The sequence below is a fragment of the Gallinula chloropus genome (genome assembly GCF_964237585.1).
Source record: "Gallinula chloropus genome assembly, chromosome: 3".
Lineage (NCBI taxonomy): Eukaryota > Metazoa > Chordata > Aves > Gruiformes > Rallidae > Gallinula > Gallinula chloropus.
Genome location: NC_140087.1, coordinates 121465117 through 121482862, shown reverse-complemented (window position 1 = coordinate 121482862; position 17746 = coordinate 121465117). Strand labels below are relative to the sequence as shown.

Below are 17746 nucleotides of genomic sequence, written 5' to 3'. Positions count from 1 at the left end.
GAGTGCTGGCAAATCACCTCCTCTTCTCCTGTACTCCTGGAAGAGTATTTGGTTAGCTGGCAGAGACAGGAATGGATAGATGCAGCTTGCTTTGGCCTATGGGCTGAGACCAACGAGATGAGGTTTAACAAGGCTAAGTGTAGAGTGCTGCACATGGGACAGAACAACCCCCTGCAGTGCTACAGGCTGGGGGAGACTGGCTGGAGAGCTGTCAGGCAGAGAAGGACCTGGGGGTGTTGGGTGGCTGCAGGCTGAATATGAGCCAGCAGTGTGCCCGGGGGGCTAGGGAAGCCAAGGGCATCCTGGCTTGTATCAAAAATACTGTGGCCAGTAGGGTCCCTAGGACAGGTCAGTGTCCAGATGGGGCTGGAATCTCTCCAGAGAAGGAGACTCCACACCCCCCTGGGCAGCCTGTCCCAGGGCTCCCTCACCAGGAAGAAGTTCTTCCCCAGATTGGTGTGGACAACCTACTAAGATATGCACGGGGTTAATGACAACATCATTTTAATACATGGACACACAGCTCGGTGGGGTTTGCTGGGTAGAGGATGGGGGTAGAGTTACTGAAGGCAGAGGAAGCTGTGCTACAGGGCTGTCTTATCTGGGGTGTGCTATCTCAGGGAGGGCTGGGAGGCTCCTGGAAGTACCATCCTCTCTCCTGGCTCAAGCAGGCAGCTCCCACATGCAGCAGCACCTGGCTGGAGCCAAATTCCTTGGTGTTCATTGAGCAGTAACGGGCAGAGCTGACACAAACCTCCCTCCTTATGCAGCCTGTGATCCTCCCTGAGCAAGAAGAGGAGGAGGAGGAGCTAGCCAGGCAGAGAAAATGGGATATGAAAGAATAATGTAGAGGAAAAAAGAGATTAAAAAAGGAAGGAAGAGAAAAAAGGAGTGTGAAGGGTGTGATAGCATTTCCTTTCATCAGGCTATGGTAGAGCCAGCCCTTCCCAGCACGGGATTTCAGCAAACACAGGAGCTGTGGGCATATAACCACTGATCTAAGGTCTACAGGCCAGTTGCTTATGCACTGTTCTATATGTTGTCTATAGAATATACCATTCCTGCTGCCACTGAAATGCTCACTGGAGAGAGGGACCAGCTTCCCCTGTTCCCTGAGAGGCAGCTCCCTGGGCAAGCTGGGCTTGCAGAGCCACAGTGCTGTCCCCAGGATTTTCTGGTAGTGCTATTTGGGAACTGAGGCCCTCAGCAAATGCACTGCTGTTGTCCCACATGCCAGAGGATCGGAGATGGGGAGTAGGAAGGACCAAGGAAAACCAACTTTGCTCCAAAATCAGGCAAACCAGGACTTTGTAAGGGGAATCCAGTGGTCTGGTTTGCCAAGCTGTAATAGTTTTCTGTTCTGTCAGTAAAATAGTTACAGGGCAATTACTGCCATTGCTTTATACTGTGCTCATTAATGTTTTAACTGTTCCAGAGTGGTCAATGAGAGTCGTCAAGTGCTTCAGGAACCAGACTTCGCTCAGTCTCTTCTACGAGACCCCAACACCCCCATCATCCGCAAGTCCAGAGGCACCTCCACACAGGGCACCTCCACTCACGCCTCCTCCACCCAGCTGGCCATGATGGACGACCAGAGGAGCAAGGCAGGCAGCGTCCACAGCAAAGTCAGCAGCTACCACGGCAGCCTGCACCGCTCGCGGGACGGACGGTAGGTCCTTGGAGGGGATGGGATAATCACAGAGTCACAGAGCTGGAGGGGTTGGAAGGGACCTCTAGAGCTCATCAGGTCCAACCCCCCTGCCAAAGTAGGGTCCCTAGGACAGGGCAGTGTCCAGATGGGGCTGGAATCTCTCCAGAGAAGGAGTTGTGGGGCTGTGGCACAGGCTGCCCAGGGAAGGGGCTGAGTCCCCAGCCCTGGGGGTGTTTAACAGGGGGGAGATGAGGTGCTGAGAGATCTGGGTCAGCACAGGATGGGAATGGTTGGACATGATGATCTTCAAAGGTCTTTTCCAACCTTGTGATTCTCTGATAACCACCCTGTTGTTATCAACCAGGTACACTCCCTGCAGCTACAGAGGGGTGGAAGAACGACTACCTCACGGCAGCATGTCCCGGCTGACCGACCACTCCAGGCACAGCAGTTCCCATCGCCTGAACGAACAGTCGCGGCACAGCAGCGTCAGGGACCTCAGCAGCAACCCCATGACCCACGTCACGCACGGCACCAGCATGAACCGCGTCATCGAAGAGGACGGCACCAGCGCCTGAGCCGCTCCGCTGGCCGCGGGAAAGGAGCGGTGGGGAGGCTGTTGCTCAGCTCAGCTCCTGGGCCCTTCCTCAGTGCTGTGGTGGTAACGCTCAGTTATTATCATGCCTCCCAGCAGGTGCTGATGGTCTCCCTCAGGAAGATGCCTGCTCCAGGTTTCTCCCCGTGGTGGAAGCCGGCGTTCCTTGTGCTTGCAGCAGAGCTCGAGTCTTCAGCAGTCTTGAACCACTGAGTAAAAAGCTGGTTGCCTCATTTGAACCTACCTGTAGGTAATTATTTATTGGATAACTGCTACTCATCAGGCACCATTGCTGAGTTTCATCATCTTGGTTGCAAAAACAACCCTCCCTCCCTCCAACCCCAATATCTCCCCCTCCCTCCAACGGCTCTGCATGGCAGTAGGTGTTACCCCTGAAGGATTATCCTCTGCACTGCTGCCATACCAAACTGATCCTTGTTTCCAGCAAGGGAGAAGGGGGAACACATCTAAGGACACCCACATCAAGCCAGAGGGTGGGTTTTTAACAATTACACTGGAAACACAACGTGGGAAATGAGAGTTTTGGAGAAGGAAAAACTCTGCTGATGCTCACCAGCTCTTCCAGGAGCTGTTCAGGCTCAGTTGTTGGGCTGGGGGGGGAGGGTGGGTGGGAAGAGAGTGGCAGGGCAGAGGGATTTTTGTATAACTTGCATTGTCCTTGCTTTTTTTTTTTTTTTACAAAAGGCTATTTAAATTTTCTACTTGTTTACAATTTCTGTAGGAAGAGAGGGATTTTAAAACCAGTTCTCTAGATCATATTCAGCCACTTATTTTTTAGATTCGTGGACAGAAGCTGAGATTGCCTGTTCCTGAGCTATTTAAAATATTGATAATCATCATAGAAAAGCAAAATCTGATCCCCCAAACTGGCATGTGCAGCCTTTTCCTCACAACCAGACCAAATCCTCCCTATGCACCCCATAGCCAAATCACACAGGAGGAGTTAATTCAGGGATGTCCCACCTTCCTTGTGATGTCATGGTGAGTTCTTTTTGGGAAGGATTGCAGCAGTAGGAGAGAGGTAGGAAAAATCCAGGCAGGAGCTGCCCACAGGTGGGAAAAGAGTGGGATGCAGTGGCTGGAAACCCACCGTGGTGGTGTCTTGAGGAGAAGACAGGTACCCACCATAGATTGTCCTCTCCCTCCCAACTGAGGAGCTTGCACTTCTGATTGACCCCTCTCACAGAATCACAGTTGGAAAAGACCTTTGAAGATCATCAAGTCCAACCAATCCCATCCTAAGCTAAACCAGATCCCTGAGCACCTCAGCTGGTTTTTGGATGGTTTGGACTTGATGTACCCATAGCTGAACACACATCCCTTGGGATTCAGCCCTCTCCAGCTGGTGATGGATTCACTGGCAGCCTGACCCCTCTCCTTTGAAGCAGGCAGAGAAGTTCTTCATAGCCCTGTTCCTCCAGCTCATCCCAACAGCAGGTTAAAGCATCTCCACCCTACACACCCCAAAATACTGCCTTGCATGAGCACAATATCAAAGCTCTCCATAAAATCCATGGCTGCTCCTTCCCAGTGTTCTTAGGGAATTAAATCTCCAATTAATTGGGGAACACATCACTCCCTCAGCAGCTGTACATCCTCTGGAAGCAACAGGTCACCCTGCTCTTCCCCACAGGCTGGTGGTGATGCTCTTACTTCCTTAAGCCCCTTGTGACTCTCAGCATTCACTGAAACATCAGGGATGGGGTGATGTTGTATGGAAAAGGCTGTCTCAGGACCACACACAGCCCCCCTCCTGTTGGCTTGGCAGTGTTTCTCTCTTTACAGTGTGAAAAACACCCAACAGCAGCAAAAAAAAAGCCACTCTTGGGTGGGAGTTTGTTTGGCTGCTCCTGAGGGCTCCCTGTTTCCTTCATGCTGAGACCAGGATTGTAGTATTGAGGCTGTAGAGAGGAGCTGAAATCCTCCAGCCAGGAAGGGAGGGAGGAAAAACCCCTCTGGAAGGGCCCAGGGAGGGGATGCACAGGAAGAGAGGAGCTGGGGCCAGTCCCTAAAGCAATGCCCACCCTTCTATGGGAGCTGACTCCAGAGTGGGGCTGTGGGGGGCTAAGGACCCCCAAAAAAGACAGCAGCAGGGAGTGGGTATCCCTTTTTAAAAGGGTAGACACTGGCAGGACAAGGGGGTGGATTAAAGCTAAAGGAAGGAAGGTTTAAATTGGATATTAGGGGGAAGTTCTTTGCAGAGAGAGTGGTGAGGGGCTGGAAGGGGCTGCCCAGAGAGGGGGTGGGTGCCCCGTCCCTGGGGGTGTTCAAGGCCAGGTTGGCTGGGGCCCTGGGCACCCTTGTGTAGCTCCAGGCCTGGAGGTTGGTGTCCCTGCCTGTGGCAGGGGGTTGGAGCTCTGGGACCCTTGGGGTCCCTCCCAATCCAGACCATTCTGTGATTCTATAATCCCCATCCCTACCAGGAACTGGGGGTGGGGGGTGCAGAGTGGATCAGCCCCCATGCAGGAGCCATCCCAAGGTTCACTTTGAGCAGCACAACATCAAAACTTCACTCCTCTCCCACCGTGGATGCCACATCAGGGTTTATCAGGACCTTTCTCCCCTGTCAGCTCCTCATGCTGGGGGGATTTCAGTGCATGTCCCAGCTCTGCTGCTTCTTCCAGCGCTTCCCCTTGCCACACTCCTGTAGGTATTGTGATTTCACCCCTTCCTGAGTGAGAGAGGTGTGATTTCACCCCTTCTGTGTTCGTGAGAGCTGTCCTTAGGGGGTGCACGTGGCTGGTAGCATGGGGTAAGTACCCAGCTGTAGCTGGCTGGCCTTGCACTCAGCTCTTGGTAGGCTTGGTTCCAGTAGTCCAGTGTCAGTTTTGTAACTTGTTTTAATTTTTTTTAGCACTTTAACTGTGAGTGTACAAACTGTTTATACTGTAGTGGGTGTACATTTTCCTTTTAGACCTTTCAGAGTTTTTAATAAAACGGTGAGAAAATCCTGGTCTCTTCATCTGTGGGCTCTCAAACCCTCTCTGGTGTAACTACCCCTTCTCCTTCCCCCTTCAAAATCCCAATTCAGAGGCAGCAGGGATTTGGATGCTGAATTTTACTTTGTCTCACAGAATATTCTGCATTTCACAGAGTCACAACGTTGGAAAAGCCCTTTAAGCTCCTGGAGTCCACCCATCCCTGTCCTGTGCTGCCCCAGATCTCTCAGCACCTCATCTCCCCCCTGTTAAACACCCCCAGGGCTGGGGACTCAGCCCCCTCCCTGGGCAGCCTGTGCCACAGCCCCACAACTCTGCCAGGGAAGAACTTTGCCCTCCCAGCTGAGCTGACCCTGCCCTGGGGCAGCTTGAGCCCATTGCCCCTTGGCCCATCTCCTGGCCCCTGGCTGCAGAGACCATCGCCCACCTCTCTGCACCCTCCTGGCAGGGCAGGGGAGGTGGGGAGAAGGGCTCCCCTCAGCCTCCTCTTCTCCAGGCTCAACACCCCCAGCTCCCTCAGCTGCTCCTCAGAGGATTTGCCCTCCAGCCCCTTCCCCAGCCTGGTTGCCCTTCTCTGCACTCACTCCAGGACCTCCCTGTCCTTCTGATGCTGAGGAGCCCAGAACTGCACCCAGCACTGGAGCTGCAGCCTCCCCAGTGCCCAGTCCAGGGGCACAATCACCTCCCCAGACCTACTGGCCACACCATTTCTGACACAAGCCAGGATGCCCTTGGCTTTCCTGGCCCCGGGCACACTGCTGGCTCATACTCAGCCTGCAGCCACCCAACACCCCTTTGACTCCAGACTTTCTAGCCTTCATCTTTCCCCAACATCTGGACTCGTGGATGCCAGGCAGCCTTCCAGCAAACACAAAGCTCTCTGCAGACTTCAGCCTCTGGTTTGTTCCACCCTTTTATGAGCAACAGACCCCTGAAACCACCAGCAAAGAGCTGGGTGAGGTAAGGAGCAGAGGTTGGGGTTGGGAGCAGCAGTGCTGGGGCTGCTTGGGGGTCTGTGCTGGGTTTTTTAGTGCTGAATCCAACACAAAACCAAGGGGACTTTGTTTTTTCTTGTTGTTTTTTAAGTTGCTGTCTGGTATCTCGGTAGAGACATGGTTAGTGCAGGTTGGGAAGCTGTGTGCTCTGTGTCCTGTGTGGCTGGTGATAGAACAACTCCTGTCAATAAGCACACATGGGGCTGTGGCAGCACGTGGGGCTGGTTTGGGTCCTGTGAAGAGAAATAACCTGGTTCAGGGGTGAAACTTTGGGAGCTGCTGGATAAGAGCAGGATGTGCAAGGTGACCTGAGGGGCATGGAATCATCCTGCTGCCCTGCACAGCACCCTCCTCAGAGCACCTCCATCCCAAAGCATCCTTCTCTCCCTGGAATGCTGCAGCACAAGGAGCCCCTTGGAGTGGTGGCAGATGGCTCTGGGAAACTCCTCCCAGGGGAAAAAACAAGGTAGGGCTGGGGGCTCTGGGGACTCATGGAGCTTCTTGGGGACACTTCAAGGGAGCCACCTGTCCTGCTGAAAGTACCTGCCACTGTGGCACACAGGGAGAGATCCCTTCTCCTCTCTCTGCCCTGAATTTAAACTCTCTCTGCTGCTCCTGCTTGGGAGTGTGTTGGCTGCAAAGCTGATGAGCTGAAGAAACGATCAGCCTCGGGCTCTTGGGGCAGCCAGGGGGATCTGTCAGCACAGCTACAGCGCTGGGGTGTGGAATTGGAGCTCACAACATCCATCTTCCTGCCCTAGTGCTGCAGCAGCAGAGCCCAGAGGGGTTCATGTAGGGGCTGAGGGGTTGGGGAGGAGATGGGGTCACTGGAAACTGCTCTGCAGATGGTCTGAGTGACCTGCAGGTGAGGAAGAACAAGGTGGGGTGAGGTGAGCAGGATGTAAGATCAAGCTGGTGGGAGAGGGGATGGGACAGAGCTGGAGCCAGAGGGTGGCTCTGACCAGCTTCATGCCCAGGCTGGGGGTGTTGGGGCACTGGGACTGCCCAGGAGCAAATCCCCTGAGGAGCAGCTGAGGGAGCTGGGGGTGTTGAGCCTGGAGAAGAGGAGGCTGAGGGGAGCCCTTCTCCCCACCTGCCCTGCCCTGCCAGGAGGGTGCAGAGAGGTGGGCGATGGTCTCTGCAGCCAGGGGCCAGGAGCTGGGCCAAGGGGCAATGGGCTCAAGCTGCCCCAGGGCAGGGTCAGCTCAGCTGGGAGGGCAAAGTTCTTCCCTGGCAGAGTTGTGGGGCTGTGGCACAGGCTGCCCAGGGAGGGGGCTGAGTCCCCAGCCCTGGGGGTGTTTAACAGGGGGGAGATGAGGTGCTGAGAGATCTGGGTCAGCACAGGACAGGGATGGGTGGACTCCAGGAGCTTAAAGGGCTTTTCCAACCTTGGGATTCTGGGATCAGGGGCAGTGGGCAAGTCGCTGTTGAGCTCCAGGTGAACCCCAACACCCTGTCTGGGAGGTTGGGTCTGGCTCTGCCCATCAGCCCTGCTAGCTCCAGCCCTCCCTGTGATTTCCTCAGCAGTCTGAATGGGGAAGAGCATCTGGCCAGGCACAAACCCTCTGGAAACGGAGCTCTCTGGGAAATCCTTGTACCATGAGACTGGAACCAAACAGGTGGGAACAGAAGGATCTTTTTAAAAAGTCCTTCTCTGTAGGTGCTGTTGCCCACCCAGAGCTGCTCCCCTGCAGCAGGACAAAGCCCCCGACCCTCTGGTGTGACCGTGTGCTGGGATCCAGGTTTCACACATGCTTCACTACCAGTCTGACTGGTTTTGATGGTAACACCCCGAGCTCGTTTGATTGATACTCAGTCTCCGGTTTCAATGCCGGCGCCTGTTCCCAACACCCACATCCCGCTCCCACCATCCCACCGGCATCTCCTGCTCCCCCCTGTGTCCCACAGGGGCATCTCCTGCTCCTCCTGTATCCCACAGGGGCATCTCCTGCTCCCCCCTGTATCCCACCAGCATCTACTGCTCCCCCCTCTATCCCACAAGGGCATCTCCTGCTCCTCCTGTATCCCACCTGCATCTCCTGCTCCTCCCTCTATCCCACGGGGCATCTCCTGCTCCTCCCTCTGTCCCACCAGCATCTCCTGCTCTTCCCTGTATCCCACAGGGGCATCTCCTGCTCCCCCCTCTATTCCACCTGCATCTCCTGCTCCCCTCTGTGTCCCACAGGGGCATCTCCTGCTCCCCCCTGTATCCCTCCAGCATCTCCTGCTCCCCCCTGTATCCCACAGGGGCATCTCTTGCTCCTCCCTCTATTCCACCAGCATCTCCTGCTTCCCCCTGTATCCCACCAGCATCTCCTGCTCCTCCTGTATCCCACAGGGGCATCTCCTGCTCCCCCCTCTATCCCACAGGGGCATCTCAGAAGGCTTCAGCTGGGCGTTGGGAAAGCTCCTTTCTCCTCCCCCAGCTCTTTGGTTTTGGTTTACTAAACCCCACCTTCCACTGAGGCCTTTTTGCTTCCCACCCCCACTCACCCCCTGGCCTCTGCACCACCCCCTGCAGCGCTGTGATGTGCTCCCACCCTCCCAGTCGCTGCCTCCGCATCCCTCCTGGCTTTACAAACTTCCCTGGGTGGCAGGAATGTCTCCTGAGGGGAGGGAGGGTGGGTGCCCAGCACATCAGAGGTATCCTGATGCCTGAGATGGTGGGAAAGCCAAGGAAGGATGGATCTGCCGTGCCAAGTTGTTGTCAGCCTCTTCCCAAGCTGCTGTAATAGAGCATTTGTAGTATTCTTTAGTATTTAACCTGGTTTATTAATCCAGACTGGTGGCCTTGGAGCTGAGCTGCTGACCTGGCCAGGCTGGAGCCATGGGCTGAGCCCAGGGGGCTGAGGTTGAACCAGGCCAAGGGCAGAGTCCTGCCCATGGGACACCCCGACCCCCAGCAGCGCTACAGGCTGGGGCAGAGCGGCTGGAGAGCTGCTGGGGAGAAGGACCTGGGGGTGTGGGGGGACTGGGACTGCCCAGGAGCCAGCAGTGTGCCCGGGGGGCCAGGAAGGCCAAGGGCATCCTGGCTTGTGTCAGAGCCAGCGCGGCCACAGGGCCAGGGCAGGGATTGTGCCCCTGGGCTGGGCACTGGGGAGGCTGCAGCTCCAGTGCTGGGTCCAGTTCTGGGCTCCTCAGCATCAGAAGGACAGGGAGGTCCTGGAGCGAGTGCAGAGAAGGGCAACCAGGCTGGGGAAGGGGCTGGAGGGCAAATCCTCTGAGGAGCAGCTGAGGGAGCTGGGGGTGTTGAGCCTGGAGAAGAGGAGGCTGAGGGGAGCCCTTCTCCCCACCTACAGTGGTGAGGTGCTGAGAGATCTGGGTCAGCACAGGACAGGGATGGTTGGACTTGATGATCTTAAAGGGCTTTTCCAACCTTGTGACTCTGGGATTCCCTGTGATCTGCCCCATGCCAGGCATGGAGGTTACCCCTGGGTGCTTCAGTTCTGCATTTCTGGCTCCCAGGATCAGGCTGACATCTGCTTTTCACTCCCCAGGTCCCCTCTCTCCCCCCTCTCTGGTACATCAGGAGTTGGGTTCAGTTTCTCTCCTGTCTTTTGGGGTTTCCATCAGTTTAGCCAGAAAAAGGAGGATGTTTTCCCCCTCCTCAGGTGCCAGTTCCCAGGGTGGGGGGGTTGTGGTGTGGCTGAGAGAGGAGCAGCCAGCATGGGGGTTTTTTATTTCACGTCTATGAAGTGAAATCAAGAGGGATGAGGAGGATTGAGCATCCTGTCTGGTTCCCATCACCCTGTCCCAGCTCCATGGCCCTGCTGAAAGCATTTCAGCCACACTTTTGGCTGTCAGAGCAGCAGAATCCAGCTTTATCCCTTGCTGGTTTGGCACCTACAGAACATCCTTTGGTGCCTTCCTTTGCCATCCACCTTGTGGATGTCTCCTCCTCTGCTCCTCCTGTTTGCCAGCATTGAGGGTTCCTGCCCTGGGGGAGAACGTGCTGAAGAGAATCCCTGAAGGCTCTGAACTGCAACATAAGGCAGCCCCAAATCCCACCTGGGAGCTGTCAGCACTGACGAGCCCTGACATACCCCCACTGAGCTCCTGTGATGCCTTCAGAGCCCTCTGATCTCAGTGGAGACACAGCTCAGCCCCTGAGGAACACCCAAAACACCTGCTGGGCTGCAGAAAGGGGGTGACACAAAACATAACCTCACTCCTAAGTTTTAATATTAAAAGAAGACCCAGCTTCTTGAGCAGGTTCTCTCTTGCATGGTGGCTTTGGGGCTTTCATGGTGGTCCCTGAACCCTGAGGATGAGGTGATGCTGAGCCCTTGGGGATGGTGGCACTGGAAACAGGGCTGTGATGTTCTAGCTCATGGAAGAGCAATAAAACCTGGGTCTACTCAATTATTTGGACCCCCTCCTGAAAACAAGAAGCCACCTTTATGTTTCAAATCCTGGTTTTGGCTTGAAAAGCTTCTCCCTAAACCCAATTCTGAAGCAGCTGGTTGGCCTGGAGCTCCCAAATTGGGTGTCAGAACTGGGGTGAGCCCCTGGTGCTGCTCAGGCACAGCCTGGCAGCTGCAGGGTTAATACTGGGCTTTGGGTGCCGTTAACTGGGAGCAAAATCCCTTGACCCCTGCCAAACCTCGTTAGTCCTGGGGCTGGGGGAAGGGCGACCTCACTAATTGGAGTGACGCTGTTCCTGCGGCAGCCTCTGGAGCTGGGATAAATCAGTGGTGGCACAGGGAGGAGGTGATGGGCTTTGTTGTTGTTAACAGGTGCTGGGGCAGCCTCAGGCCCCCCCCAAAAACCTGACACCCTCCCCATCACATGGGTGACCCCCCAACCTGCCCGTGGAAGCTCTTCTTCTCCCTCCAGCTGCTGGAGAGGGAGTCTAATCTGTCTGTGTGCTGGATCCACAGTGGGAGCTGCAGGAGCCACTGGTGGCCCCAGGGTTGTGGTGGGGTATGGGGCCCTCCCAGCCTGCACCCAGCATCCTGGGGACACTCCACAGGGATGGGAGGGGCTGTGGGATTTGGGACATGGGGATAAGGGGGTGGGGGAACCACTGGAAACACCATGAGCAACAGGACTGAAACGTCTGTGCTTTGCTTAAAGCCCAGGAGAGAGGAGCCCCACGGCCCTGGTCACAGGGCATCTCTGTCCCCTCTCAGCAGCAGCAAATCAAACTCCAGTGTGGCCCCCAACCCAGACCCTCTGGAGCTCTGCATTGCCCAGAGAAGGGCAACCAGGCTGGGGAAGGGGCTGGAGGGCAAATCCTCTGAGGAGCAGCTGAGGGAGCTGGGGGTGTTGAGCCTGGAGAAGAGGAGGCTGAGGGGAGCCCTTCTCCCCACCTGCCCTGCCCTGCCAGGAGGGTGCAGAGAGGTGGGCGATGGTCTCTGCAGCCAGGGGCCAGGAGATGGGCCAAGGGGCAATGGGCTCAAGCTGCCCCAGGGCAGGGTCAGCTCAGCTGGGAGGGCAAAGTTCTTCCCTGGCAGAGCTGTGGGGCTGTGGCACAGGCTGCCCAGGGAGGGGCTGAGTCCCCAGCCCTGGGGGTGTTTAACAGGGGGGAGATGAGGTGCTGAGAGATCTGGGGCAGCACAGGGGTGGTTGGACTCCAGGAGCTTAAAGGGCTTTTCCAACCTGGTGACTCTGATTAATCACACAAGTTGGGCTGTGGACGGTACAGGAACAGGAAAGTGGACTCATTCCAGCTCCCAGCATCAGCTAAGCCCCTGGCCTCATCCTCCTCTGCTCCCTCCATAAGCAAAGCTCATTGTAGAACATTTGTCCCACTGCCCTGTGCCTGTTTCCCCAAGGACAAACCATCCTTAAAGGTTCTTCCTCCCTCCTGGCACAGCGGGGATATAAAAAACACTTGGAGAAGCCTGGGTGCTGTGGAGGGATGGAGAGATGGTGGTAGGAAAGAAGGATGCTCACAGGGAGGAAGGATGCTTGTGGGGAGGGATTGATGCTTGTGGTGATGGAGGGATGCTCAGAAGGTTGGAGGGATGCTCGTGGGATGGAGGGATGCTCATGAGGAGTGATGCTTGTGAGGAGGAATGGATGCTTGTGGGGATGGAGGGATGCTCACAGGGATGGAGGGATGCTCTCAGGGATGGAGGGATGCTCTCAGGGATGGAGGGATGCCCACATAGATGGAGGGATGCTCTCAGGGATGGAGGGATGCCCACATGGATGAAGGGATGCTCACAGGGATGGAGGGATGCCCACATGGATGGAGGGATGCTCACAGGGATGGAGGGATGCCCACATGGATGAAGGGATGCTCACAGGGATGGAGGGATGCCCACATGGATGGAGGGATGCTCTCAGGGACAGAGGGATGCTCCTGGGCACGGCTGCTCATGGCAGGACCTTGAGCTCTTGCCTGCTTGGAGTGAAGATGATGAGCCCAGGCTGGCAAAGCTGCTGTCAGGAGTCTCATAGGACCAAACTGGGCAGGTTACAGGAGGGTGTTTTATGGGAGCAGCAGCAACACTTCTCCTGTGCAAGGTCCTGAGTGTGGGTGACGTCCTGCAGCAGCTCTCAGGGCTGTTTGGCAGGACACCCCATGGCTCTTCCTCCCAACCCCCAGGGCAGAAACCTCTTCCTCACCCCAAAGAAGGAAAAGCCCCTGGGGAATGGGAGGTCTCATCCTGGCCAGGCTGAGCACCAGGCTGGGCTGAGCTTCCCCGCTGGGTTTTGGGGAGCAGATGGGGGAGCTGCTGGGGCCCGGGCTGGCTGCAGGGAATCCTTCCCAGAGAAGCAGCATCCCCGGAGGCCAGTTGGGAAGCTGGGATTCCTAATGCAAGAGTGCCACCGCGTGCACCCGGCTCGCCCCGGGCTCGGGCGGCACCGGGTGGGATGTAGATGGGTGACAGGCAGGGTGGGGGGTGGCACTGGGGATGGAAACACCCCCAGGGGGGCTGGTTCCAGTCAGCAGCTCCCAGAACACACGGTCCCAGCTCTGCTCCGTGTCCTGCCCTGGAGGGAGATGGTGAGGGGGGGGACATGGGAATATCCCCTCTCTGACCCTGGTGGGGAGGGGGGTGGGGTGGGGGGTGTCCCCACAGCCCTTCCCCAAGCACCAGGCAGGGCTGGCATCACCTTGGAAGAAACCTGACGTGGGAGAGCTGGGATTATCTTACTGTCACCCTGCATTTGGTGGCACATAGGAGGGTCAGGGGGGACAGGGAGGGGTGTTACTCCCTGCATGTGGCAGCAGGAGTGCATCCCAAAATCTCCCTGCTGGATGGATGGGTGATGGGTGCCACCCCAGCACCCCAGGGACCAGAGACACCCCGATGGGTGTCATCCCAACGGCTCAGATACCCAGGGGGGCACCTTGGGGTGCAGCTCAGCTCCTGCAGGAAGAGTACCCAGGGATGGGGGGAGAAGCAGAGTGATGCTCCTGGTTTCAGCTCCCTAAAAGTTCCTGCTGGGGGAGATTTCAACCCATCAACACAGCTTCCTCCATGCCCACACATTCTAGAGACCATTTCAGGGTGTCAAATGGGGACAAGAAGCTCTCAGGACAGGCTCCTCCCTGCCCCTGAGCATTTTTAGGCTCAGGCTTTGCTGTTTCAGTACCCCCAGGGTGCACAGACATAAGGGTACAAGTGCAAATACCTGAGCATGACCCCACACGGTCCCATTTAGGCTACTGGGAGGACACCCCCATCCTGTAAGGTCCCTGTGGGATCACCATGTCCCTGTGGCTGCTGGAGAGGTTTGTTGGACACAGGGTGGGAAGGATGGAGATGCCCCCCTGGGCTCTGCAAGTAAACACTGAGTAAGGAGCAGGGGAGATGCTCCTGTGTCTGGTCGCTGGTACCATGCACACCCCCAGTGAGGCTGGGGATGCAGCTGCCTCCCTCTGTGCTGGGATGGGAAAAGCTAATCCTGCAGGAATAATGGCTGTAAGCCTCTCAGCCAGCCAGCTGCCAGGGCCCATTGCTGATCAGCTGATTAAAATCCAATGGGAAAGATTCAACCCACCTCCTCTGGGTACCTAGGTGATGGAGAGGAGATGCCCCTTGGTGGGCTCAGGGGCTTTGCTCTGTCCATCTGTCTGTCCAGACCTGGGTGCTCTGTAGCTGTGAGGAACATTTTGAGCCTTCCTGATCCCTGCAAATACCAGGAGGTCCCAGCAGCAACTGGCCCCTCTGATGGATCATCTGTGTCCAGGTCACCACTTGGAGATGGAGGGAACGGTGGCAGAAAAATCAGTGATGGGCAAAATTTCTCCTGAGAGAGACCCTGGCCCAGCCCCTGGGCAGCCTCAGGGGACAGCAGGTGACAGGAGGGGATCCTCCCCCTCTGCTCTGCCCTGCTCAGGCCCCACCTGGAGTGTTGTGTCCAGTGCTGGGCTCCCTGGGATCAACCAGCCAGGGATCTCCTGGAGAGAGTCCAGAGGAGGGACAGAGATGCTGAAGGGCCTGGAGCATCTCCCCTGGGAGGAAAGGCTGAGGGAGCTGGGGCTGTTCAGCCTGGAGAGAAGAAGCCCCAGAGGGGATCTGATCAATGGGGATCAAGAGCTGAAGGGTGGGACCCAGGGGGCCATGGGCAGCCTCTGCTCAGTGTCTGTGGGGACAGGACAAGGGGCGATGGGCTCAAGTTGGAGCCCAGGGAGTTCCCCCCAATGTGGGGAAGAACCTCTTCCCAGGAGGGTCCCTCCCTGGGGTCACCAGAGCAAAGCTCCTCCAGCAGTGAACTGGGAAAGTGACACCTTCTCCCAGACATGAGGTTGTGTTAATAGATGATCCTTCTACAGGATCCTTCATTACCCACCTGAATTGCATTAATTAACCACCTGAGCTACATAATTACCCACCCAAGGGGCCTGGGTAGCTGTTTATGGAGAAAAGCAGGGCAGGAGCCATCAGGGCTGGGACTCTGATTCCAAGACCCTGTATTCACCCTGGCCCTCCCATGGGGTATGTATGATGTATCTACACACCTCTATAGCTATAGAATCATAGAACAGCCTGGGTTGGAAGGGACCCCAAGGGTCCCAGAGCTCCAACCCCCTGCCACAGGCAGGGACACCAACCTCCAGGCCTGGAGCTACACAAGGGTGCCCAGGGCCCCAGCCAACCTGGCCTTGAACACCCCCAGGGACGGGGCACCCACCCCCTCTCTGGGCAGCCCCTTCCAGCCCCTCACCACTCTCTCTGCAAAGAACTTCCCCCCAGTCTCTCCTCTCCCCCTTCCCTCCTCCAGCTTCACTCCAGCCCCTTGTCCTGCCAGTCTCTGCCCTTTAACAAGCCCATTCCCCTCCTGTTCCTGGGGTCCCTTCAGGGATGGGGAGGCTGCAGTGAGGTACCCTCACAGCCTTCTCTTCTCCAGGCTGACCCAGCCCAGCTCCCTCAGCCTCTCTCCATATGGGAGCTGCTCCAGCCCTCTGAGCATCCCCGGGGCTCCTCTGACCCCTCTCCAACAGCCCCACATCTTCCTTGTGTTGGGCCCCAGCTCTGGACACAGGACTCCAGCTGGGGAGGGCAGAGCAGAGAGGGACAATCCCCTCCCTGTCCCTGCTGCCACCCCTCTGCTGATGGAGCCCCGGATCCCTCCGGATGGTTCCCCATCCCTTCCCTTGTGCCAGCCCCACCTCTCAGCATCACTCCACATGTTCCTCACCCAGCCGTTCCTGTGGCAAGGGGAATACCCCGAATTTCACATCTCCAACCACGAGCTGCACCCCAAAAGCCAACGTGCCCCACCATCTGCCCCCTCCTCCCCAAACTACCACGTCCTGCAGCACTTACCTTCTCAGCAGTGGTTCAAGACACTTTTTTGGGGTGCTGCCTGAGGCCAGGCAGAGTTTTGGGGTGCTGTGAGGGACCAGGGGTGCTACCTGAGGCTGGGCAGCGATTTGGGGTGCTGTGAGGGACCAGGCAGAGATTTGGGGTGCTGTGAGTGACGAGGCAGAGATTTGGGGTGCTGTGAGGGACCAGGTAGAGATTTGGGGTGCTACCTGAGGCTGGGCAGTGATATTTGGGGTGCTGTGAGGGACCAGGTAGAGATTTGGGGTGCTACCTGAGGCCGGGCAGAGATTTGGGGTGCTGTGAGGGACGAGGCAGTGATTTGGGGTGCTACCTGAGGCTGGGCAGCAATTTGGGGTGCTGTGAGGGACCAGGCAGCGATTTGGGGTGCTGTGAAGGACCAGGCAGAGTTTTGGGGTGCTACCTGAGGCCGGGCAGAGATTTGGGGTGCTGTGAGGGATGAGGCAGAGATTTGGGGTGCTACCTGAGGCCAGGCAGCAATTTGGGGTGCTGTGAGGGAACAGACAGAGTTTTGGGGTGCTGTGAGGGAACAGACAGCGATTTGGGGTGCGGCATTGACAGGGGGGGAGCAGCAGCAGCTTCGTGTGAGCCCCCCCTGCTCCCTGGCACCCCACTTTTGAGAAGCCCCCTCTGTGGGGGGGGGGTGGTGGGCAGGGGGGTGTCAGAGCCTATCAAGGGTCTCAGACCCCGATGGGGGTTATTTGGGGGGCGGGGGAAGGGGGGGGGTCACGTAGGTTGATCTGCACCCTTCGCGTCACTCAGACCCCCTCCAGGGACCCCCACCCGGGTAAAGGGGGGGTGTGTGGGGGAATGGGGGGGTGTGGGGGGGGGATGGGGGGGGGATGGGGGGGGGATGGGGGGGTGTGGGGGGGGGATGGGAGGGTGTGGGGGAGATGGGGGGGTGTGGGGGGGGATGGGGGGGTGTGGGGGAGATGGGGGGTGTGGGGGGGGATGGGGGGTGTGTGGGGGGATGGGGGGTGTGTGGGGGGGATGGGGGGGGATGGGGGGGAAATGGGGGGGTGTGGGGGGGGATGGGGGGGTGTGGAGGGGGTGTGTGGGGGGATGGAGGGTGTGGGGGGGATGGGGGGATGTGGGGGGGTGTGGGGGGGATGGGGGGTGTGTGTGGGGGATGGGGGGGATGTGGGGGGGGTGTGGGGGGGGATGGGGGGTGTGGAGGGGGTGTGTGGGGGGATGGAGGGTGTGGGGGGGATGGGGGGGTGTGGGGGGGGATGGGGGGTGTGGAGGGGGTGTGGGGGGGGATGGGGGGTGTGGGGGGGATGGGGGGGTGTGGGGGGGGATGGGGGGTGTGGAGGGGGTGTGTGGGGGGATGGAGGGTGTGGGGGGGATGGGGGGGTGTGGGGGGGGATGGGGGGTGTGGAGGGGGTGTGTGGGGGGATGGAGGGTGTGGGGGGGATGGGGGGGTGTGGGGGGGGATGGGGGGTGTGGAGGGGGTGTGGGGGGGGATGGGGGGTGTGGGGGGGATGGGGGTGTGTGTGGGGGGGATGGGGGGTGTGGAGGGGGTGTGTGGGGGGATGGAGGGTGTGGGGGGGATGGGGGGGTGTGGGGGGGGATGGGGGGGTGTGGAGGGGGTGTGTGGGGGGATGGAGGGTGTGGGGGGGATGGGGGGGTGTGGGGGGGGATGGGGGGGTGAGGGGGGTGTGGGGGGGGATGGGGGGTGTGGGGGGGATGGGGGTGTGTGTGGGGGGGATGGGGGGTGTGTGGGGGGGATGGGGGGGGATGGGGGGGAATGGGGGGGTGGGGGGGGGTGGGGGGGGTGGGGGGGGGGGGGGGGGGTGTGG

At 58.1% G+C, this 17746-nt stretch overlaps 1 protein-coding gene across 3 annotated transcripts in view; it reads left to right on the top strand.

Moving 5' to 3' along the window:
- Positions 1–2229, top strand: part of FZD3 (frizzled class receptor 3) — a gene marked incomplete at both ends in the record, with an annotated part of 53650 nt that extends 51421 nt beyond the window's left edge. For all 3 annotated transcript variants that reach the window (XM_084262203.1, XM_084262204.1, XM_084262205.1), the window contains 2 exons: positions 1436–1669; positions 2016–2229. In XM_084262203.1, coding sequence (XP_084118329.1) covers positions 1436–1669; positions 2016–2229 — 448 coding nt within the window. The remainder of the gene's footprint in view (positions 1–1435; positions 1670–2015) is intronic.
- Positions 2230–17746: the final 15517 nt, after the last annotated feature.